Here is a 24,720-nt window from a genome sequence, read left to right as displayed (position 1 = left end):
TGACTGAACTAAATGGGTGCTGAACGAATGCCTGGCGATCATCAGCCTACCGTGGTTCCCTTTATTCTTCGATGCAAAAATACACAGCATCGCAAGTGCTCTGACGATGGGTGCTCAGTGACACTTACACTAGAGGCCCCACGACTTTTAGAGTGGCGAACAAGGAAGAGTCCCGACTGCTGCAGCTCTGGCCTACCTCTTGTCCTACAGAGCCCATGTAAGCACGTTCCCTCAATCACAGGTCAGGCAGAGGGGACCGGACCTGTGACCCCACAGCATACCTCATTCTTAACGATGTAGAATTACTCTGAGCCAAAGACATCTGAGTTCTTGGAATGTCATTCGTGCCTAAAAACAGAGCCCCACGGCAGGACTCCAGCATCATGAACCCCTCCCCAGGGCTACTCCTCTTCCGGGACACAGGATGCAGGTACCACACCTGGACAGACATCACTACAAGCTACACATCATTTATTCTCCTAAGGCTCTGTGTATCTATACAAAAAATAATTTGCTTTTCCCTTAAGTGTCCCTTCTCCCTCCGATGCCCCCCTCCCCGCTAAGTTAGGTACACAGACTCCAGGTCCTAACCACCCCTCGGCACAACTCACTGCTTCCACATGTAAGTCAGACGCACCCGCTGATAAACTTCCTACCTGACAGTAAATGAATATATTATATTTCTGTCTTAGACCAGACGCCAAAATGGGTAACAAACTATTAATTTGAAGCAACCAGATTAGGTGTAGAGTTCCTTTTGCAGAGATTTGCATCTGTATTTTCTGGCTGCAAACAAAATCCTTCGTGTACTCAGCCTGAAAACCCTTACTGAGAAAACACTGTGCACATGCTCCTCAATCTATGGATTGAAAATACACTTTCCCTTGGAGGTACACAGTGATTCAGTCTCCCTCCCCCTTGGCAACTGACAAGGCTGAAAGCAATCACGTTTTACATAAAACGGACAACAAATGCGCAAGGTGGCTGATGAACTCGGGGTTTCTCAATCTTGGCACTTTGACATTTGTCCTGGATGATTTTTTGCTCTTGGGGAGACATCCTGAGCACTGTCAGGCCTCTAGCACGAAAGGACAGTGCTGCCCCCGTGCCCGCCTGGCTCATGACATCATGGTCTCTCCAGACTTCTGTCCTGAGGGACAAAGCCACACTCCACACCCCCGCTGAAGTTTAGGTCTAAGTTGACCACGCCCTGTGGCCGGGAGACTTCATGACCCTGACCAATATCGCTCTAGCCACGGCACGCCCGGAAAACGAGGTTTCTGGTCTAAGTGACTGGAAGAAATAAAGGCACCCACGGGAGACACCAAGGCTGGGAGCACCTTGCAGGAGGGATCCTGGCCCCAACTGCCTGCACCCCCTCCAGCCTGCTGTCCTCCAGCCCCCATCTGGGGTGTGCTCTGCAGCCCCATGCACTCCCCGAGTCCCCGTATGTGGCAACACGGCTGGAAGGGCCACCACCCACTGTGGGCACTACCTGCAGGACATGCCCACGGGCCTAGGGCCAGCACAGGATGGGGCAGGGAGGGTAGGCAGCTGCCGGGTCCCTAGCTACAGCGGAACCCAGTGGGAGGGAGGACCCCTGTCCCGAGGCCCTGGAGGGGGTGACCCCGCAGTGCTGCCTCATGTGAGTAAGGGGTCCCGGGGTCCCGGAGCCTCCGCCCCCACCCAGAACCTGCACAGAAGCACATTCCCTGAAGCCCTGCGAGAATCCTGAGCCTCGCCCCCCATTTCTCTCTCCCAGCACTCACTTCAGGAGCCAAGGAGGGACGCAGCCTGACAACCCCTGCCCCATAGACACCAGGCCAACAGGTAAGGCCCAAGGCAGTGGGTGCAGCTGGGGGGCCCTATAGTGCCACTTCCAGGAAGTTTGGAGCTTCCTCTTGTGAAGACTCAAGGCCCCTCCAGTTGCCACCCTAACCCCACACACCTTGGGGACCTCGTCAACTCGCTGGAGACCCAGCAGAGACCAGGCAGGTCCCACACAATTCCCTGCCTTCCCCTTGGGCTCCCTTCTGATAAGAAAGCTTCCTGGGCTTCCAGGCCCCAGGCTCAGACATCAGCCACCAGGCATCAGACACAAAATGGGCCTGAGGGCTCAGTCACAGTAGAGCCATTGACGAGGAAAGTCAGCATCCACTACACACCACAGGCTATAATAACGTTCTGGTGGAAAAACTCAAAGACTCAGAACCGCTCCCATGCAGGGAAGCAAAAGAGTAATACTGGGAACCACAGGGGTGTCTGGGGGCTCAGTGGTGGACCATCTGCCTTCGGTTCAGGGCGTGACCCCAGGGTCCAGGGATCGAGTCCTGCATCGGGCTCCCTGCGGGGAGCCTGCTTCTCCCTCTGCCTGTGTCTCTGCCTCTCTCTGTGTCTCTCATGAATAAATAAAATCTTTTAAAAAAGGATTTAACTTGAACAACAAGTAGCAAGAGGAGTGAATGCACCCAACCCCTCCCCTCCCAATCACGTTTAAGACCAAATTTTTTATTTCAATTTTTAACCTTCACTTCATTTCAGGTTTTGAATTTTTACTTTTAAGCAGAAGGTGCCTTCAAATCTCGGGGCCAGGGATGAGGCACCGAGTCTTATGTTCTATGTATAAAATCAGAAGTGTGGAGGAGAAACTAAGGCAGGGAGGCCAGTTTAGTCCATGGGAAGTGTGAGGGTCTGTGCCCTGGCTGTGGGCCGGGATGCAACAGGCCGTGAGGCTGGCAGGCCCGGGCTGCATGTGATGGCCTCGGCAGGTACCCTGGGCACCCTCACGCCCCAGAGAGTGCTCAGGGCAGGCAGGACGGCCTGGCGGGATGGCGCTCCGCAAGGCCCAGATGCGCCCCGATCCCGCTCCGGAGCTGACGGGCTCTGCCACCCGCCGGCTGCCAGGTGCTCTAATCCTCTGAGCCTCAGTGGGTTCCAGCCTCAGGACGATAACCAACCACTGTGAGGACGCGTGACAAGCCAGCAGGTGCTGTCCTCAGCCCAGCGACTAATCACAAACACAACGAGGTGATGCCAGAGCGGCCGCGCGGGGAACACGAGCGGACCTGACATCATCAGGAAGAGGGAGGATAAGACAGGAAAACCTGACGTCATCAGGAAGAGGGGGTTTGAGATGGTAGAAGGTGACGTCATCAGGAAGAGGGGGATGAGACAGGAGAATAGGACATCGTCAGAAGAGGGCGGGCGCGTCCTCAGGCTTGAGATCGTGGACTCAGAGGTGCCAGATGCTGTAAGGGAGACACCCGGCCGAGGACCCAGGTCTGGGGCGGGCATGGCGACAAGACACCGACACCTTGGGGTTGAAGGCCGAGGCGAGGGCGAGGGCCAGGTGAGGTGAGGCGCGGAGCCGAGCCCGGGCCGCGGCGGGCCGTGACCTGGTGACCTGCGCCTGAGGCCACCGCCTCCGTTCAGACCGAGCAGGGGTCGTCGGGGGCCGTCTGCAGGCAGGAAAGGGCTGTGCCGGGGACCAGCGCTGCCCCGCGTCAGCGGGAGGCGGCGGCAGGGCCCCGAGGTGCCGAGGGACGCGGCGACACGGAGCTGGGCGGGGCGGAGTCAGCCCACAGTCAGCGGGAGCGAGGCGGGAGCCCGCGGGCGGGGCGCAGGCGCCAGGGCGCAGTCGGGAAGGCGGCGGCGGCGCTTCTCCTGGGAACGCCCGCGGAGCCTCCACTCGGTCCTGCGCGCGGCGACCGGCCGCGGTTGCCGTGGTTACCGTGGTCGCCGTGGTTGCCGTGGTTGCCGTGGTTGCCGTGGTTACCGTGGTTGCCGTGTTGCCGTGACCGCGCTTCCCGGGCCTGCCCGGCCCTCCCCTCCCCCCGCGCACCCCCTCCCGGCGCAGCGCAGCGCGAACGCGGGGGCGCCCCCGGGCCCCGCCACCCTCCCGGCCACCCCGCCGCCGCCGCGCCCTCCTCCAACAGCCCCAACACGTGGAAGCTCCGTTTCCCGGCGGAGGATGAGCTCCCCGACCTCAGCGGCCACAACGACCACATGGCCGAGGCGCGGACCCCCGAGCTCTCCGCGGAGCGGCGCCCCAAGAGCTCGCCGAGCGGCTTCCCGCCGGACCACGTCATCCAGACCCGCGTGGACAACCCGGGCCACCCCACCTCATGACCGTGGGCTGCGTGGCAGGCGACGAAGAGTCCTGTGACGTGTGCAAGGAGCTCTTTGACCCCATCCTCGAGGACCGGCACGGCGCTACAAGCCCAGGACGAGCACCAGACCGACCTCAACCCCGACAGCCTGCAGGGCGGCGACCACCCGGACCCAACTATGTGCTGAGCTCGCGGGTGCGCACGGGTCGCAGCATCCGCGCTTCTGCCTGCCCCCGCACTGCGGCCGCTGCCTTCCGATCCAGCAGCTCTCCGTGGAAGCCCCGTCGAGCCTGGACGGCGGCCTGGCCCCGGTACTACGCGCTCAAGAGCAGGACCGAGGCCGAGCAGCAGCAGCTCATCGACGACCACTTCCTCTTCTATAAGCCCCTGTCGCCCCTGCTCCTGGCCTCGGGCATGGCCCGCGACTGGCCGGACGCCCGAGGCATCTGGCGCAATGACAATAAGACCTTCCTGGTGTGGATCAACGAGGAAGACCACCCGCGGGTTATCTCCATTCAGATAGGGGGCAACGTGAAGGAGGTGTTCACTCGGTTCTGCAACGGCCTCCCCCAGATTGAAACACTTTTCAAGTCAAAGAATTACAAATTCATGTGGAACCCTCACCTGGGCTACGTCCTCACCTGCCCATCCAACCTGGGCACAGGCCTGCGGGCAGGTGTGCACATCAAGCTGCCCCACCTGGGCAAGCATGAGAAGTTCCCAGAGGTGCTCAAACGGCTGCGGCTTCAGAAACAAGGCACAGGTGGCGTGGACACAGCCGCTGTGGGTGGCATCTTTGATGTCTCCAACGCAGACTGCCTGGGCTTCTCAGAGGTGGAGCTGGTACAGATGGTGGTGGATGGCGTGAAGCTGCTCATCCAGATGGAGCAGCGGCTGGAGCAGGGCCAGGCCATCGATGACCTCGTGCCTGCCCAGAAGTGAGGCCTCAGCCCGCATCTGCCACCGCCACCAGCCCCGCTGCTTCCTAACTTATTGCCCAGGCAGTGCCCGCCATGCCCCCCTCTGATGTTCGCCACTTGGCGGCTGAGCCCGTAGCCTCCCTGTAGAGACTTCTGTCGCCCTTGGTAGAGTTTATTTTTGTGATGGCTAAGATGTTGCTGATGCTGAAATAAACTAGGGTTTCGACCTGCAAAAAAAAAAAAAAAAAAGGAAGGGGCGGTGGCCCAGGGGCAGTCTCCCTAAGGGGACGCGCTCTCCTGTTTCCGAAGGTCGGCAAGGCCCCAAGCGCTAGGCTGGAGGCTCCACCTGACGTCGTGTGGTCCCAGAGGCCACGCCCTGTGCGCTGCACGAGGACAGGAGGAGGACAGGAGGCGCCCGAGCTGCCTGCCCCAGCCGCCCTGGGCCGGGCCGGTGGGGGTTGGGGGGTGTGTGGGGGTGACTCTGCCCGGAGGGCCGCGCATCTGGACTTCTCCTCTACAAGGCCATGGCTCCACTATGAGGCCTCCTGCTGCTGAGAACACTCCTGCCTCTGCTCACTGGGCTGGTCTCAGGAGGAACAAAGGGGACTTAATCAGTGCCCAACACCCATGACATCTCCTGGGAGGCAAGACAGTAGCAGGCCGCGCTCGGTGCAATGGGCTCTTGTGGTTCACACTGGGCATTCTACAGAGCACGTCCCACGGGATGGCTTGATCCTCACAGTTGTCCTGAGAGGAAGACACTGTCCCCGCTCTCCTTTTACTAATGAAGAAATGGATGAGATCCCAAGATGTGATGTTGTTACTGTCATGGACTTGAGCCCGGGCACCCAGGGCACGGAGCCACCACCATGGAGCACCTGCAGTCTCACCTGCACACTCCCTTACTTGGACTCCTGCTCCTAGGAAGGCTACGTACGGATTTGCACTCAGGCTCTGGAAAACAGCAACAGCATGTCCATCCCAGGGGCAAGCACTGGCAGGTGGCTGTCCCGGGAGAGGCAAGGGGGACATGTCCAGGTAGGTGGGATGTGGAAGTGATGGCCAGCCAGGTAGCAGAGAGCAGAGGGACAGAACTGCACAGCTTCATGACTTAGCCTGGAACGTCCCGGCCCTCCGCCAGCTGACTGGGCCAGGCAAGGGTGTGGGTGTTGGCGTCTGCAGACACACAACGCTTCCCTCACACCAACATGCCCAGGGACATGCTCAGGCCCTCGGAGGCCGGCCCCAGTCACAGCCACAGGATAACACCCACAAGCCTCCGCTATACGCAGAGACCAGCAGGGACTGTCTCCTCGTGGGGGATGCTATGTGGGCTCTTGTCAGTCCTCCTCAAGTAGGCCTCACTCTGGACCTCTGTGCTCACCTCTGCATCTCCCATCCTAGCAAGCTTCCTGCTAAGTCAGTTCAAGGTGGCCCCCACCCCTGATGTCTGACTGCCCTTAGTGTCAGACTGTGGTCCTCATTCCCAGTTGCAGCCCAGGTGAGGCCCATCACCGTGGCCTGCCCTTCCGTGGGGAGAACCCCCAATGTTGAGCTGGGGCCCCTCCCTCCAATGCTTCCTCTGGGCAGTTCTCCACCCACCCACAGCCCTTGCCCCACCTCTCTTTGTGTCTGGGCTTAGATCCGATCTTTTCCCCTCTGGAGAACCCCAGTGCAGGACCTGAGTGAATCCACTTTACCTTGTAACAGATGTTGTTGAGACCGAGAAAGCGAAGGAGGACTCCAGGAGATAAAACGTTTTTTATTCCGCATCTTCTCCTGCTTAGTGCTTCTAGGACCCATGCCCCCCCCCCCCACTCTACATAGGCCTTGTAGGCTCTACACGCAAAGATCTTATGTCCTCCTTGTGAGGTCAAGGAAGTAAAGACTTCTCTAGAGCAGAGAACACCTAAGAAAGGAGCAGGTGAGAAATGACCAGGATAAAGCCATGACGCGCGGACTCCAGACTGCCTGTGCCAGATGTCTCGATGCCAAGGCCCCCGGGCCCCGAGGAGCAGCACCTGGGGCCTCGCCTTGGTCTAACCAGGTCCTGGATGCCTCAGGGGTCAAGTACACCAGACCACTGCCCTCAGTAAGACCCCCGGATCCCAAGCGAAAATGAGACTCGTGTTCTTTCCTCCCTGTGTCTCCTGGACACTCTGTCTGTACCCCCCACCCTGTCCGTACACATGGGCAATAAACCCCACCTTCACCTCCTGCTGGCTCATGTTTGCCTTCCATCCTGCCTGAAGCCAAGGACCCTCTCAGCTGGTCCCACAGGCCCCCCTGGGTCCCTGGCCCCCACCTGCCTACATCATTACAGATGATTTTTTCTTGAGCAGCTCCAACAATGCCTGGGGTGGAGGGGGGAGCTGAGCAAATCCTCACAACTACAGGGGGAAGGGCACAAGCAGTGAGACACCCCCAACAGTTCAACCCCAGACCTCCCCGCCATGGTGTTTTGCTGGGAGAAAGACACGCTACTTGAGACATTTTATTAGACTTGCCCTGGGGCACCTGGGGGCTCAGTCAGTTGAGCATTGGACTCTTGGTTTGGCTCAGGTCACAATCCTGGGTTGTGAGATCAAGCCCCATGTCAGGCTCCATGCTCAGCTCAGTGTCTGCTTAAGATTCTCTCTGTCCCCTAGCCCCCTCCCCAGCACACTCATGCTCGTTCTCTCTCTCTCTTGCTCGCTTTCTCACTCTCTCTCTCAAATAACTTTTTAAAATCTTTTTTAAAAACTTGCCTTTCACTATCTCCTGGTAGAAAAAACAGTAAATCTGCTAAAAATTCCATAATTTCTCCAACTAGGATGTTTTTCTTACCAAACTTCTCCTGATATTTAAGCATCTTTGAAATCTCATTTTTGCAAGAGAAGTATTCCCAGCTGCACACCTGAAAATAAAATGCTTGTGTGTATTTAATGATACATGAGCACAATAATGTTGGCTATTTCTGTGTGCCATCAAAAGTAATTCCTTTTTCTTTTTAATTTAAATTCAATTTGCCAGCATATAGTATCACACCCCGTACTCATCCCATCACATTCCCTCTTCAGTGCCTATCACCTAGTCCCCCAGGCCCCTATCCTTTGTTTCCCAGTCAGGAGTCTCTCATGGTTCGTCTCCCTCTCTAATATTCCCCACTCAGTTTCCCTCCTTCCCTCAGCGTCCCTCTCACTACTTATATTCCACGTATGAGTGGCACCACATGACAACAGTCCTTCTCCAACTGATGTATTTTACTCAGCATAATACCCTCCTCCAGTTGCATCCATGTTGATGTAAATGGTAGGTATTCGTCCCAAAAGTAATTCTTAGAAACATCCTTTGTTTTATACAGGAAGATATGGAAGAATAGCAGGGCAGTTTACGGTGGTAGAGACTCAAGACCTTCAGAGCAACACGTAAGAAGGCCTCCTGTAGGGATCCCTGGGTGGCTCAGCGGTTTAGTGCCTGCCTTTGGCCCAGGGCGTGATCCTGGAGTCCTGGGTTTGAGTCCCACATCGGGCTCCCTTCATGGAGCCTGCTTCTCCCTCCTCCTGTGTCTCTGCCTCTCTCTCTCTCTCTCTGTCTATCATAAATAAGTAAATCTTAAAAAAAAAAAAAAGGCCTCCTTTACTAGAGGCTAGGCACTAATCTGAACCCCAGCTGGCGTCAGGCAGGTGGCACGATGGGGGCCATCCTGTGTCCTGTACCAGCTCATACCACCTGGCCTCCACCCACCCAACGTCAGCAACAGTCCTGACAACCTGAAGTGTCCCCAGACCTTGCCAGAGAGCCCCTGAGGGGCAGAGTCAGGCCGCTGGAGAATCCCCGAAGTTGAGGGCAGAAATGCTAATGTTCCACATTCTTCACCCTGTCAGGCAGGAAATGGACTCACAAGTGTGGGTTGAGAACATTGACCTTGATGGGGAAAACTAGCACAGGAAAGAATGATTGTTCAAGAAAAAAACACACATGTTTACATGAGAACACCTTTGGTGTATTTCATGGTCACCTGGTCTCGGGGGTTGTTGTACAGCAGGCTGGAAATTTCAGTAGCACATTCCCAGATGTGATGTTCTTTCAAGTAGTCTCCAGCAGTACTCTGCCTGTGGGGAATACGTTTCGGCAAAGGAGAGGATGCTTGGGGTGTGTTGCTCTGCGAGAGAGTTGAGATGTCAATAGGCGGGGCACCTAACAGCACTGCTTCATCACTGCCCACGGCAAAGCTGCCGTTTTTCCTTAATAGATCAATTACTGGCCTGGACTGCAGCGGGATCGGCTTTCAGGCCAGGCCACGATGTGCCTGCGCAACAGTAACTAGGCTGAGGAGCTGAGGCAATGCATTGAACCTGAATTCTGAGGCTGTTTTGCAAATGAGTAGATCAGAAATTAAGTAAGACTACGGATGTAGTGAAACCAGCTGTCACTGCGGTGCCCAAGTCCTCCCGAAGGACCCAGAACGGTCTTGTAGTAAAAAATAATAATGGGGCAGCCCCGGTGGCTCAGCGGTTTAGCGCTGCCTGCAGCTCAGGGTGTGATCCTGGAGACCCGGGATCGAGTCCCACGTCAGGCTCCCTGCATGGAGCCTGCTTCTCCCTCTGCCTGTGTCTCTGCCTCTCTCTCTCTCCTCTCTGTGTATTCTCATGAATAAATAAATAAAATCTTTAAAAAATAATAATAATCATCATCATCATCCAGCCTTACAGCAAGAGGCACAGGAATAAGCCCCATAAACCCAAGTAATAAGGAGCTTTCTTAGAGACACACCACCATCCACAAGGCCCCCCGTTTGGTTCCTTTATTGAGTATTGTATATTCTGACTCCTAGAATGCTGGAAAGTGCTCTCTAAGCCACACTCCATTAGGAAGAGAAGAAGTCGTTAACGATGTTCCCGGAAGGTGTTAGAACTGCCTTGGTAGCAGCAAAAAGAAGCAGATCGAGATTTCAGTTGTAATGACAGAGGCGTACCATCTCCCGGTCAGGATGGGCCTTCCCACCGTCAACACTACCTCACTCATTGCCCCAAGCCCACTGCTCTCCACCCCCAGCCCCACCCAGGGCCTCACACCTGATACGTGGGCATCAGGATGGACAGCCGTGTACCCCATCTCCCGCGTCCCTTCTCAGTCCCCATGGGGCCCATTCTCTGCAAAGCAACAAAAGTAATCCCAAAACAGAGATCAAGTGATATCATACCCACCTAACCCCCTGTAAGGCTTCCTCTCACAGAGGACAAAATCCAAATGCTGGCCCGAGGCCCAAGGCCCAAGGCCAAATGCCCTACACAATCTGGGCCCAGGGGCCTCCTGCCATTTGCTCAGGAAGGCTCTTTCCATGGCTACCACAGGCACTGCCCCTCCCACCTCAGGGCCCTGCATGTGCTGTTCCCCCTCCAGGACCATACAGCTCAGCCAGAGAAGCCTTCAAACCTTTCAGAAGCAGACTCTCCCCCTGCATATGCTCTACCTGCATCTCCTTTGTGTCTTTCATTGCATTTACTCCAACCTGCAATGATTGTGTGTCATGTGTTGCCTCCCTTAGAGGACAGAGCCGATGACTGTCCAGGACAGCACCTGGTATGCAGCGGCTCAATGAACAGTTCTCAAGTGTGTGAGCTCTGGCATCTGGGAGCCCTCACCCCTTCGCCTTCACCTGCTTACTGGGTCCTGAATCCTGGCCTGACCCTTGTTGAAGACTGAAACTACATGAGTTTCCCACCAAGGTCGCTACTAAAGATGCTGGTCTACTCCCAAGCACCCCTTTCCAGCAGGGCCCCACCACTTCCGCTGATTGGACTTCCGTAGAGGGTCACATGTGTCTGTACCAGGCAAAGGGCTGCCCAGCTCCTTGGAGCTCTGCCCTTTAGACGGTCCTGCTGGCTTTGGAAGGCCAGTCCCCAAACCCTCCTGAAGGCCTCCTGGTTCCCACCCTGGGTTCCTCAGCTCACAGATGCCCCAGAATGCCCATGACAGCTGTGCCTCAGAAGCTACACTGTAGGGGCACCTTGGGGCTCAGTGGGTGAGTGTCTGCCTTCAGCTCAGGGCGTGACCCTCGTGTCCCAGGATCGAGTCCCGCATTGGGCTCCCTGCAGGGAGCTTGCCTCTCCCTCTGCCTGTGTCTCTGCCTCTTTCTCTGTGTCTCTCAAATAAATAGATAAAATCTTTAAAAAGAAGAATCAGCAGCAGCTATACGGGAGCTGCCCCGAGGACCACAGCTCCAGGAATGTCAACCACCAGGGCTTCTGTGCACTGAGGAGCTGTTACACACAGGCTGCAGGGCCCAAGCAGCCCAGCTGGACTCTCAGCTATAAAGTGGAGATGGCCGCCCACACTTTGTGAGGTGAGTCTGAGAGTGGAAGCTCCTGAGTACAAAGCACCTTACACATAACATGCATCCAGCAATGACAACTGCTACTATCCAAATGGGTTCACAGATAAGATCTAGGGAGGGTGGGGAGCTTGCTGGTGGCCTTGGATCCTGTAGCTGGCAGTAGCAACCTCCCCCTCCCACCAGCCTGCACCTCCTCCACCAAGGGGTGGAGCCCCTTGCTCTGCCCAAGGACGAAGTGTGGTGATGCGCTGTGACCACCGACTGAAACACGAGAGGGTTTGTGCCGCTTGTGAGCCTAGGTGAGTGCCCTGTACAGGCTTCTGCTTGCCCTCCTTTGGAGTCCATGCCCGCCGAGGGAATCAGCCAGGCTGTCCTCCTGAGGTGACAGATGTGTGCCCAGGCACCCCATCACCTTGGCCGGATGACCACCAGACATCTGCGGGAAGCCCCAGAGACCGGGTCATCTCAGACCCATGCCCCATCCAGCCTGACTCTGAGCTCCCCTGGGCCTGGACCCCCCCTCTGCGGGCCTGTGAGCAGGGAGCCATTGTCAGGCGGCTGCATTCTGGGTGGTTTGTTCAATGCAACAGCAGCTAATTAACGCAGCCATTTAAATATGGTGTCAGTCTCACATCCTTTGCTTTGGTGTGACCGTGAGTCAGTGCTTCAAAAATACCTAATAGCTTCACTCATCAAACACTCTTTGTGTCTGTCTCTGAGCAGCACGGTGGGGCCGGGCACTCCCACAGCCCCTCACCATGGAGGCCTCAGCTGTCCCCTCCTTCTCCCTCTCGTGACATGAAGGACATGACCTGGGAGGCTCAGGAGCGTCTAGAGGACATGCAGTTCGGGGAGGGGAGATCCAGCCCTGGGGCAGGCCTCAGTGGTGGGAAGGCCCCCACCCCTCCCACCCCCCCACCCTGAGACCCCAGCCCCCTTCCCACCATCCTGAGGTGCCTGCCCTGCCCCAGCCTCCCTGCCTCCCAGTCTGCTTCAAGGTCCCCAGAGGCTGGGCTGTCCCGAGGATGCTCACGGGTCACCCCCATGCCCCCCACAGGACGCAGGGCACAGAGCCCCCATGAGGGCTGCTGGGGACCCACCTAGCCCGGCTCTGACACACACAGGCCCCCGCCCCAACTGCCAACCTTTCTGCCTCACGACGTCTTGATTGTCTTTGATGTCGCCAGGTGAAAACTCCATGAGGTTGGACCAGGCTTTCTGGAAACACTGGAATCCCTCGTGGGTCAGCCCGACCTCAAGGTAGAGCTCTCCAGTGGCATTCTGCACAGTGGGAAGCACCTGTGTCAGGGCCTGGCTCTGCAAAGAAAGGATGCCCTCCTGAGGGGACACAGCCCCAGGCTGGCACCGCCGCCCAATGCCCACCAGCAACCTCCTCGCAGAAGCAGCCACGCCTGCACCCCTTCTTCTCTTAGGGAATTTAAATATTTATAAGATGCTGTGAGACGTTTATGGGGAAACAGTGTAAACCAAAAATAAATTGGGGAGAATGTTTTCAGAGGCTATAGTTCATAGCAGTAAACATTTTTGAAGAACAACACAACATTGTGCACATGTGGAAGTTCCCAGGGGATATACTCTCTAGAGCTCACATGCACACCCAACAATACCATCCATGTGGCCCTTAATCCAAGGGTGACCAGACATCTGTTAGCACAGTACACAACTTGTTTAGGGATTTGCCGCTGCAGCATATTTCGTTCGGTGGCACTTACACTCCGTGACTCCAAATCACTCCTCTCCCAAAACATTTTCAGCACATGGGAACACATCCGTTGGGTATAATCTTCTAAAAGTCCAGTATAAGACATGAGAGTCAGTGATGAGTTATCTTACTGCTAGCATCTCATGTCAGAAAACGTGATATTGGGGCTCCCGGGAGGCTCAGCCAGTTAGGCATCTGCCTTTGGCTCAGGTGGTCCTGGGATTGAGTCCCAGGTGGGGTTTCATGCTCAGCGGAGTCTGCTCGTCCCTCTGCCTCTGCCCCCTCGTGCTTTCTCTCTCTCTCCCTCTCTTTCTCTCATATAAATAAATAAATTCTAAAACTAAAAAGAAAACATGACATCAACAAAAACATCTGTGCATGGGTTTGGCCCTACTCGAATGAGCGATCATCCTCGCTGGCTCCTCCACAGCCTGGTGCCTGCCCAGCAGAGGCCTGACTGCGCCAGGCTCCTGGGTGTGAATTCCGCTCCCCTGCACCTGCTCAAAGTGCTTCCCCAAGCCACACTGACCCCCGCAGCTTGGTGCAGGCACAGCCCAGGAAGGGACTGGGAAAAAGGTCAGCTTGCAGCCCTGGAGGCAACCAGCTGTGCTAGGGGTCCCGGGGCCATAGGCCTCTCGCTCCATCGTGCACCCCTCATATGGACCTATAAAGGTGACCCTTCTCAGCAGCTGGCCCAGGCCTCATCCTTCCCACCCCACTTCAGAGACAGACTCCAGGCTGACTGCATGACAAACCCCTGAAAGACTGCCCCCAGATACTGGCCCGCATCATGATGGGCTGCAAGTCACAGAAAACCCAGGTTAATAATGATTTGAGGGGTCCCTGGGTGGCTGGGTCTGTTAAGGGTCAGCCTTCAGCTCAGGTCATGGTCCTGGGCTCCTGGGATCCAGCCCCACTTCTGGTCCCTTCTGGAGCCTGCTTCTCCCTCTGGCCCTCGCCACCACCCTTGCTGCTTTCTCTCTTCTCTCTCTACTAAATAACAAAATATTTAAAATAGAACAAAACAAAAACAGTGACTTGATTTCTCTCTTATGCAGCAGTCAGGAAATGGGTGGCCCAGAGTTGCAGACACACCACAATGTCAGAGACTCAGATTCCTTTTACCTTGTGGCTTGACCTTGCCTGACCTCCATTCCCAAGGATACTTCCTGTTGCAAAATGACTGTTCCATCTCTGGCCATGATATCCACAATCCCACCAGCAGAAAGGAGGAAAGAGAAGGGGATCAGACTCTTCGCTTCATGAAAACCCTTTAGAAGCTGTCCACACCATTCCCACTTACCCTGGCCAGCCCACACTTAGGCACGTGCTCATTTCCAGTTCCAAGGAAAGCTGAGAAATGTGGGCTTTTTTCCAACCATTCACTGAGCTAACCATTCGGGAGAGGGGCACATCACTTACCATGAAAGGGGGGATGGATCCTAGGAGATTACAGTCTGGTATACCTCATTCACACTTTTCTTTTGAATTTCAAGTTCACAGTGTTTTCACCCATTTTCTTTCCTCCTGCGTGTCTCAGTGGAAGGGATGCCCAGCCTCCTTTTCAAGGACCCGTCCCTCCCTAGGCCTTCCAAGTCCTGTCCCCCTCACAGAGTCCCCGCTGGCATCTCCAGTCTGCCCATCTTCCCAGCTCCTTTCCTGTTCCACACATACATACATGTCCTGGATCAAACCTCACCTGAAGCCATGTTATCACCAACAAGCTTCTCAGACTAGTCTCAGTACGTGCTGTCCTCCCTGTCAGCATCACACAGTCAACTCCAAATGCCCCACAGTTCAGCACCCCCGCATCCACCCCTTCCATGTCTGGGGGTCACCACTGACCTCCACTCAGCAGTCTTTGTCTGTGCAGCCCCCTGAGTAGCACACCCTCCTTGGTTCAGGGGGGAATCTTCTGTCCCTCATGCACTCACATGCCCCTCCTCCCTGGATCCCTCCAAGTGTGAACAAGCCCCCGTGTCACTCAGGGGTGTGCTCCCCATGGGCTTCCAGGCCCCCAGCAGCTGACGGTGCCGCCCGCACCTCCTTTCCCACCTGCTGACTCAGGACAGAGAACGTTCAGGGTCCCTCCTGTTCCCCTCCGGATTCCCCACACCTGTCAGACTCAGGTGCAGCCGGGCCGTATCCCCAGCCAGGCCAAGGAGGGCAGAAGCCCGGAGGGAGGAAAGCTAGCACCCTAGCCCCGCACCGCCCTGCAGCCTGGGTGTCACTGCCCTGGGGCCAGGGGTACACAGCTGGGCATGCAGGCACATTGTCAAGCTTCCCCCCAGGGCACAGCTGTCATCCCTGGAATTTTGGACTGTCCCCTGCTGCCTCCGGGCTGTCCCCTGCTGTTCCCTGCTGCAGCAGGACCCCGCACCCAAGTAGAGCTTCACGGGCTTGGTCAGCAGTGCTCAGGACAGGAAGGGGTCTTCCTTGGTCACTGTCCGCAGTCGCACCAGCTGCCGCGTACGGAGCTGCGTGCTTGCTGCACGTGACGTCTTGGGTCTTTACAGACGTGCCACAAAACAAGGGGCCACTGCTCCTCCACTGCAGGTGGGGAAACTAAGGCTCCCCAGGTTCAATCAGTGTCCAAAGCCTGCGTGACTTGCATGGGGGAGGCCGGGGGTGCCCCGCCTCTAGGGCTCTGCTCTGGGCCTTGTCCTTCATGAGGAGGTTTCTGACTCGTAACCACAGGCCCTTTCGCAAAATCATCTGCCTTCAGCACCCCACCCGTGTGGCAGGCAGCGACACCCATGCTCCCAACAAGCGCTTGGGCGCAATCAGCTCCCCAGCCTGAGCACCATGCCACTGGATGGAGAGGGGTCCTCCCCACACAGGGTGTGCGGCGGTACCCCTGTCCCCGGGTCGTGAGCATCCGACTGTGTCCCCTGTGGCCACGGCCTCCTGGGGAGCACAACTGCCTCCCTGCAGAAAACTACGGCCTGCAACTCCTGCAACAACCCGAGCTGAATGTGCTGCACATGCCAGACGCGTATGTCACGAGTAACCAGGTCAAGAGCCACAGGCACCTGTTTCAGAGAAGCCGTTATCGCCAAAGTAGCTTCAGAAGTGTCTTTGGGAAGTACCTCCAGGGCCCCAGGATACTCCCAGACCAGTCCCCATGGTGGCTAGTCCCGAACCACTGATGCAAAATACTTTGAGAACAGAACCTGAGACTGAAGACTCCTAAAGGAGCCTCAGGGACAGAAATTCCCCTCAAGTGTCCAGCTCTGGCGCGCCTCCTGCAAAGCCGTCGAACCTTCCACGACCGTGACCGTGTATCGCACGGGCCACGCTCCCTTGCTGCTCTGCATGTTCTCAGCGGCTTCTGGCCACACAGGGAGCTCCTTTCAGACAGAGAGCATGCCTGCCTCACTCCTGCCAGCATCCCAACTCCTGGCACAGCGCTCGGGCAGGCAAGGCCCTCAGTCAGCGTCCACGGGGTGGGTGAATGAGTGAATGACTACGTGAATTCAGTGACAGTCTCAGAAAATAACTGGTGCTCCCCCCATGCAGACACTTGTCAGGGATGAACACCTGGACCTCACAAGAAAAAAACTGGGGGCTCAGGGGAACTTCCAGAATTACAGTAGGATAACAGAGAACCGCTGGACTCCACTCCTGGGAAGATGGAAGAGCTCAGGGTCGCTGAAATCAAGCTGCCCTACTGTGAGGAAGCAAGGCCCCAGGTACCTTGCCCCCACAGCCAGCAGTAACAAACAGCCTCCAGGTCTTGCACCTCACTGTGTGCCACACGGGCTGAGGGGTGCTCTACGTCCTTTCTTTCCTGAGCCTGTTAACAACCCCTGGAGCCAGGTCTGGGATCCTCAACACTCAGAGAGGTCAGAACCCTTGCCGAGCTCACACAGCAGCAAGGGCCAAAGCACTTCAAACCTGGCCTGCCAGAAAACACGCAGTGCCCTGCTCACACCTCTGTGCTGCCTTCTAAGGACGCGGAGTATCTGCAAATTCAAAATGATCCACCAATTCACTTATTAGGCACCTGTAGGTTGTAATATGCCACGGAGGACATAAACATTGGTGACCAAGCATGATCTCTGCCACAAGGAGACTTGCCATGTTAAGTCTTATTAACCTCTTTAGATAGAATGCTTTCTGGGGCAGAGGCAATGTTTCAGAAAAATTTGAAGGTCTTTGTTTTAAAATAAAAACAGCTTTGTCTCTGGTTAGTTATACTACTCTTGGTCTACACATGCTACTGAAATAAGGAAAATTTATATTTTTTAAAGGCCAGTTAAATGTCCTCGTATGCGTAGTTAGTTATGTATTATGAGCAAAATTTTCATTGTATTCAGCAAAGCCAAAACGTAATATTTCAGAAAAAGTCAATCACTATTGAGACAAGATAATCAACTTTTCCCAACATTTTTGTGAAAATTACAACCAATTAAAACCATAACCAAGGCCTTAACCAGTCTTTTGTTAGTTCTTTCAACCCACTGTTCTATTCTTTTTTTTCTGGGGGGGGGGGGTTGCTTTATCAACATTCCCTTTTTTTCCCCAAAAAATTTCACCTCTTGGATCCCATCTATCTACTACTTGTCAACACTAATCTACGGTTCAGGGTATGGATTAAAGTCGGCTTCCTCTCTGATTAACATAATTGATTTATCATTTGTTATTTATCATTAACTCCTCTCTTTGTGGATGAGATTATAAAGGAACAAAGGTAAATGATATCTGAAAATATCTAACACAAAAGGAAGGGCACTTGAAGGATTTAAAATGATTTTCCACTTTACCTGTGCTAGCATGTTCTTGATGCTCAAGAATAGCCCTTCTGCTTCCTTGGTCTTGCCTCTAAGCTTCAGAAATTTCCCGATAAAGAACATTAATCGGCATTTGTTAATGGTGGTGACCTCAAAAAGCCTGCATTCCAGCACTAGATAGGAAAGAAAGGTGAAGCATATTTGGGAAGGAATAAAGAACAGCCATCACCTAATCTTGACATAGGACTTATAAAGACATCAGCCACATTTCAGTGTTCCTCAAAGATTAGCACTTGGCTTTTATTAGTGCCTACATGTATCACCAGGTATTTCACACAATGACATGAAAAATAATGCTTTTAAATAATCTTGACAGGTAAATGTTGAAAACTAGAGTACAAAAGAGTTCTTTCTATAGCACAGTCCATATACTTCAGGAGTTTGTATTGGGGATGATTTTCAGGCAAGAGTAAACAGGCGTTTAAAATAACTTGCACAGTTCTGCCCTCTGTTGTAACTATCTTGAATTACTGGCTTTAACAGAAAGAATAAAATGTTAAAAAAAAAAAAAAAAAACGAATAAGGAACATACAGGGTGTGTGTGTGTGTGTGTGTGTGTGTGTGTGTTATACAAAATTCTAGAACTTGAAGATTCCATACATGGTACTGCAAAGCCATCACTTTCAGACTTTTTCTTCCCCAATATTCCAGCATCTGACATTTCACTATTGCCTCATCTCAAAGCATTGCATCTAATGTATTTGACACAAGGACATCCCTTGTTCTCCCTCTGCTGTTCTGGACACGGAATACACTCCTGCCTTCTTTCTGCCAGCTTCTCCAGGGATCGCCATTTGTGCACAGAATAAACACTTATTGAGCACTTGCTGCCCATCAGGCAGCATTGTTGGCTCTCAACACCAAGCATAGTAGATGAGGCTGCAGCCCTCAGCACAGCAGAGAGGCCAGAGGGCTCTGACACATACAGTGCTTGGAGTCCAAAAGCAAAAACTAAGTCAGGGCCAAGGGAGAGAGTGCGCTAAGGGCCAGAGTCCAAGACTCTTGTCCTCAGCGGCCATCCAGGCAAAGGCACCTAAGGTAGGCATGAGAACTGAGGGGGTAGAGGGTGTCTGGGGGGCTCGGCCGGTGAAGCACCTGCCTTTGGTGCAGGTCATGATCCTGGGATCCTGATGGAGTCCCACGTGGGGCTCCCTGCAGGGAGTCCGCTTCTTATTCTGCCTGTGTCTCTGCCCCCCTCTCTCTCTCTCTTTCTGTGTGTCTCTCATGAATAAATAAATAAATTTTTTTTCTAAAATTGCTCTCATTATTTAAACTCTCATTCTCACATATTTCTTTCTCCAAGAATTTTAAAATCATTTTGAAATGTTTTAATCCCATTGGGATCTCAATTAGAATTGTCTTATGTATATAAGTCAATTGAGGAAGAACTGATAAGCTTTACAACCTTGAGTTGCCCCATCCAAGAATATGGTACATCTCCCTATATACTAAAATTTTATTTTCTATAATTCTAAAGCTTTTTAAAAAAACAGATATCTTACACATTTCTTGTTACACCTATTCTTAGATACTTCATACTTTCTGTGGCCATTGTAAATTGCATCTTTTGTTCTTTTAATTTTTCTGTAGAGCTATTTTAAAAATTGTTTTTAATAAACAATTTTGTTTCATCTATCTAAAATATTGAGAAGTTTCCAAAGGTATCAAGGGTAACACATCAGATTAGTCATGAAAAGCTGATGTTGTCCTGTTTGCCACAGTCTCCAGACATCCTGTACTGCAGTGCATTTACCCTCTGCCTTTAAAAGAGAAATGATTGTCCACAACCTGCCACACCTGCCACCTGAAGGGTAGCCTACCATCGGTCAGGATGGGGACATGCAGGTTTTCAGCCTGTCTCTTTTGATGTTTGACTTCCTCTAAAAATGCAACTGCAGCCAGAAATGGATTTTCTCCACTTTGATGTGATCCAGGACTCCAACCAAAAACAAGTTTATCAAGTCCCAGATGATCTATAAAAACTGGCCCGACCATTGAGGTTGCCCAGGCTCAGAGACCTCCTACTGGCCATCACAGGGAGATGTACCCGGCCTGGACGCATCCCGCAAGGGGACAGACCCAGGCGGCAGGTGCGCAGGCAGGCCCGCAAGCAGGCATCTGCAGGAGAAGCGGCATCTTCTCCACCGACCTAATGAGTTAGGGCTCCGGTTCTCGTCATTGCCACCAGGGGGGGCCAAACCCCAGGCTCTGCGGGGACCTGACCTGGCTCTGAGCTCCCAGCCTTGAGCTGCGCAGTTACAGTCTCACGCCTGGGCTTGCACCCCAGCATGAGCTCCACCCAGCAGGGAGCCTACCCACCCTGTCCTCCACAGCACAGTGCAGGCACTCAGGAAGCACGGTCAGAAGGTACCAGGGCAAGCCTGCCTGCTCACACCTGTTTATTAGGAAGGAACAGGGGTGAGCTAGCAAGCACCCCCGAGATCGCAGTCTGCAAAACAATTCCTGGGGACACATAGATCAATGGAACAGAATAGAGAACCCAGAAGTGGACCCTGAACTTTATGGTCAACTAATATTCGATAAAGGAGGAAAGATTATCCACTGGAAGAAAGACAGTCTCTTCAATAAATGGTGCTGGGAAAATTGGTCATCCACATGCAGAAGAATGAAACTAGACCACTCTCTTGCACCATACACAAAGATAAACTCAAAATGGATGAAAGATCTAAATGTGAGACAAGATTCCATCAAAATCCTAGAGGAGAACTCAGGCAACACCCTTTTTGAACTTGGCCACAGTAACTTCTTGCAAGATACATCCACGAAGGCAAAAGAAACAAAAGCAAAAATGAACTATTGGGACTTCATCAAGATAAGAAGCTTTTACACAGCAAAGGATACAGTCAACAAAACTCAAAGACAACCTACAGAATGGGAGAAGATATTTGCAAATAACATATCAGATAAAGGGCTAGTTTCCAAAATCTATAAAGAACTTATTAAACTCAACAGCAAAGAAACAAACAATCCAATCATGAAATGGGCAAAAGACATGAAGAGAAATCTCATACAGGAAGACATAGACATGGCCAACATGCACATGAGAAAATGCTCTGCATCACTTGCCATCAGGGAAATGCAGGTCAAGACCACAATGAGATACCACCTCACACCAGTGAGAATGGGGAGAATTAACAAGGCAGGAAACCACAAATGTTGGAGAGGATGCGGAGAAAAGGGAACCCTCTTGCACTGTTGGTGGGAATGTGAACTGGTGCAGCCACTCTGGAAAACTGTGTGGAGGTTCCTCAAAGAGTTAAAAATAGACCTGCCCTACGACCCAGCAATTGCACTGTTAGGGATTTACCCCAAAGATTCAGATGCAATGAAACGCCGGGACACCTGCACCCCGATGTTTCTAGCAGCCATGTCCACAATAGCCAAACTGTGGAGGGAGCCTCGGTGTCCATCGAAGGATGAATGGATAAAGAAGATGTGGTTTATGTATACAATGGAATATTACTAAGCCATTAGAAACGACAAATACCCACCATTTGCTTCAATGTGGATGGAACTGGAGGGTACTATGCTGAGGGAAGTAAGTCAATCGGAGAAGGACAGGCAGTGTATGTTCTCATTCATTTGGGGAATATGAATAATAGTGAAAGGGAATAGAAGGGAAGGGAGAAGAAATGTGTGGGAAATATCAGAAAGGGAGACAGAACATAAAGACTCCTAACTCTGGGAAACGAACTTGGGGTGGTGGAAGGGGAGGAGGGCGGGGGGTGGGGGTGAATGGGTGACGGGCACTGAGGGGGACACTTGACGGGATGAGCACTGGGTGTTATTCTGTATGTTGGTAAATTGAACACCAATAAAAATTAATTTATAAAAAAAAAAAAACAATTCCTATGAAAGCACGTTCCAGTCTGTGGGCCTTGCCCTGGGGCAGCACCCTAGGAGCACAGCCTGTCTCGTGACAATGTGACCACACACTTGGCCTAACAGCCAGCCAGGCCACTGGGATGCCTCCCAGGATTGTCACACAGGATCCTGCCGAAATCAAACCTGTTCCAATGAATCTTCTATTGCTTTGGTGACAAGCAGTCTGTCTTGTGACTTTGTGACTTCTACGTTTCAGCAACCCTAAGGCGGGGGGGGGGGCGGGGGCAGTGAACCTACACAGCCCCCGGGAGGACTCCAGGGAGCCCCCACCCCCAGATGGCCATAGGGTGACTCTGCCAGCCAAGGTAGAGATAAGACAACAGGCCACAAGAGCCTGCTGGCTCTGATGGAGATGATGTGCGAGGCTGCATGGAAATAAGATCTGCAGGACGTGCCCATGACTGGACGTGAGGAGGATGGAAGCTGTCAAACCACGGCTGGGGGCCAGGACTCCCTGATGAGGAGCCCCCAGGGCCCAGAGTGGGCAGCGACCAGCCCGCAGACACTCAGACCGCAGCAGGCTTGCAAGTCAGCACAGAGGTCTACACATGTCTCCGGCCCATTCAAGGGGCCACATTCTGACTAGGCTCACTTGCAGCCAAAAAACCCTCACACGCTGTGTTGTTAGGTGCTTTCCCCCTGCCCACCCCAGCCCCCAGCCCCTTTCATCGCCACAACAACCACGTATGACAAGCAGCACACATCACCAGGAGGGACATTCGCCCCACCCTAGAAGGCTCATCTGTGGTTGGCTTCCCCCTTCCTATGACAAATGGTGCTTCCCCCAGCCCCCCCACAACCTGCCCAAGCCCCAGTCCCTAAGCATGGACCCCACACCTCCCCCCACCTGCCCACACCCCACATCCCTAAGCGCAGAACCCATGTCCCTAAGCGTAGACCTCATGCCTCCCCCAACCTGCCCACGCCCCATGTCCCTAAACACAGACCCCACGCCTCCCCCCACCTGCCCATGTCTTGCGTCCCTAAGAACAGACCCCACGCCTCCCCCACCTGCCCACACCCCAATCCCTGGGGGTAGACCCCACGCCTCCCCCGCACCTGCCCACACCCCACGTCCCTAAGCGCTGATACAATTAAGGATGCACTGGGTCCTCCTACATTGGTTGATGAGTGGATCAGGGAAACTCCAAAATTACATAATTCATACATGGCAAGAAGGATACAGGTAAAAGCGGGTGCCTGGGGGGTTCAGTCAGCTAAGTGTCCGACTCCTGATCTTGGCTCGGGAAACTGAGGCCCACATCGGGCTCTGCGCTCAGCGTGGAGTCTGCTGGAGATTCTTTCTCCCTCTCCCTCTGCCCTGCCCTCTTCTCCTGTGTGCACTCCCTTTTTCTCTCTCAAATAAATAAAATCTTTTAAAAACAAACAAACACACAATACAGGTAAAGACTACATGGTTAAGGACCAAAAGGGATACAGGACTGACATAGCCCAAATCCATTCCTAACTATGTGGGAGATCTTGGGCAACTTACTTCACCTTTCCAACACTCAGTTTCCCTCATTTCAACGAAGATATTAGTCATCTTATAGAGATTTTATTAGAATTAAACAAAATACATACATATAAAGTTCTGAAGTTAGAGCCTGGCACATGCCAAATGCTCAGAATCTGTTATTATGATCATTACATGGTAAAATGTGAGGGCAGGGATTCATTTTTGAACTGTTTTTTTTTAATTTTTTTATTTTTATTTATTTATGATAGTCACACACAGAGAGAGAGAGGCAGAGACACAGGCAGAGGGAGAAGCAGGCTCCATGCACCAGGATCCCGACGTGGGATTCGATCCCGGGTCTCCAGGATCGTGCCCTGGGCCAAAGGCAGGTGCTAAACCGCTGCGCCACCCAGGGATCCCCTTGAACTGGTTTTGAATTAGTTTGCTTAGTTCACTGGTATGTGGGCAGCAACCAGTGAGTCCATAGGCCCGGGAAGGTGCACAGTTACTATTTGCTGAAAGAATTAATGAATGTTATTACTGCCTAATAAGCCAGGAAATATGGGGAGCAGGATAGACAGCAAGGAGGCCTGCTATGGAGAACTCAGAGGAGAAGTACTGACCAAAGTGCTGTCCAAACCCAAGCCAGCAAGCAGATGTGGCAGTTCAGATGGGGGCCACCCTTGACAGTAAGTGCATGTTTCCAGGACTGAGTGAGGGGCCCCAGGGGGGGGGGGGGTCTTAGGATAGAGGGAACACAGAAGGAAACTCATTTGGAGGGAATATCTGAAATAATTCAGGTTTTGCATCTATTTCATTTGAAGTGTCAACTGGTCACTCGGGAAAGTCGCTGATGGAGTGACAGTCCTGCTGGTACTGAAGTGCGGAGCACGTGCTCCGATGCTCCAAAAGGAGGTCAAGGCCAGACATACAGATCAAGGAGAATGATGTCGGGAGTGTGGCTAAGGACAGGGCCTCAGGCAACAGATGCAGCAGGAGAGAAAGAGGAGCCACCTCAAAACTAACACTTATTCTCCTTCCTTATCTTCAGAAATTATGGCCCTAAGCTGTGGGAGGGGACCTCGGGGAGGTCTAAGGGAAAGACCAGAACCCCGTGGGGAAACAGGAGAACAGGGACTCTTAGCCACAGTACATCCCAGCAAAGTGGACCATCAACGCATAGTGATTCACTGTACCTGAGAGCGAACATCTCCTCCTCCTCGCCTTATGGCACCTGTCGGCTTTAATCTTAGACACTGTGAACACATAAGCCCCAGCAGCATCATAGCCAACTTCTGATAACATGTTCCAGTAGTGGATGAGGTGCAGCCTTGTCCAGAAGCTTGAGTTTTGGATCTTTGATATGAAGTCTGTGATGCTTGCAATGCAATGTATTAACGTGAGTCATTTCAGAGTTTTGTGCCTTGAAGGAAGCTATTCTTCTATTCACCCCATTCCATCAGCCTATTCAGAAACACCTTAACCACCACA

The 24,720-nt window shown here is 53.3% G+C and overlaps 1 protein-coding gene and 1 pseudogene across 1 annotated transcript in view; one reads left to right on the top strand and one right to left on the bottom strand.

The window, feature by feature from the left end:
• The first annotated feature begins 3,889 nt into the window (after positions 1-3,889).
• On the top strand, positions 3,890-5,422 carry LOC129516839 (creatine kinase B-type-like; annotated as a pseudogene).
• Positions 5,423-11,756: 6,334 nt separating this feature from the next.
• The window catches only part of LOC129516896 (putative tetratricopeptide repeat protein 41), a 39,968-nt gene continuing 27,004 nt past the window's right edge, over positions 11,757-24,720 (bottom strand). Inside the window, 4 exon segments of the mRNA XM_055336451.1 lie at positions 11,757-11,784; positions 12,487-12,665; positions 17,838-17,977; positions 24,426-24,607. Of these exon segments, the coding sequence (XP_055192426.1) occupies positions 11,757-11,784; positions 12,487-12,665; positions 17,838-17,977; positions 24,426-24,607 (529 nt within the window).

The sequence above is a fragment of the Nyctereutes procyonoides genome, unplaced genomic scaffold (genome assembly GCF_905146905.1).
Source record: "Nyctereutes procyonoides isolate TBG_1078 unplaced genomic scaffold, NYPRO_anot_genome, whole genome shotgun sequence".
In the NCBI taxonomy this organism is placed as follows: Eukaryota; Metazoa; Chordata; class Mammalia; order Carnivora; family Canidae; genus Nyctereutes; species Nyctereutes procyonoides.
The sequence above is the reverse complement of the archived record's forward strand: the minus strand, read 5'-3'. Positions and strand labels throughout refer to the sequence as shown.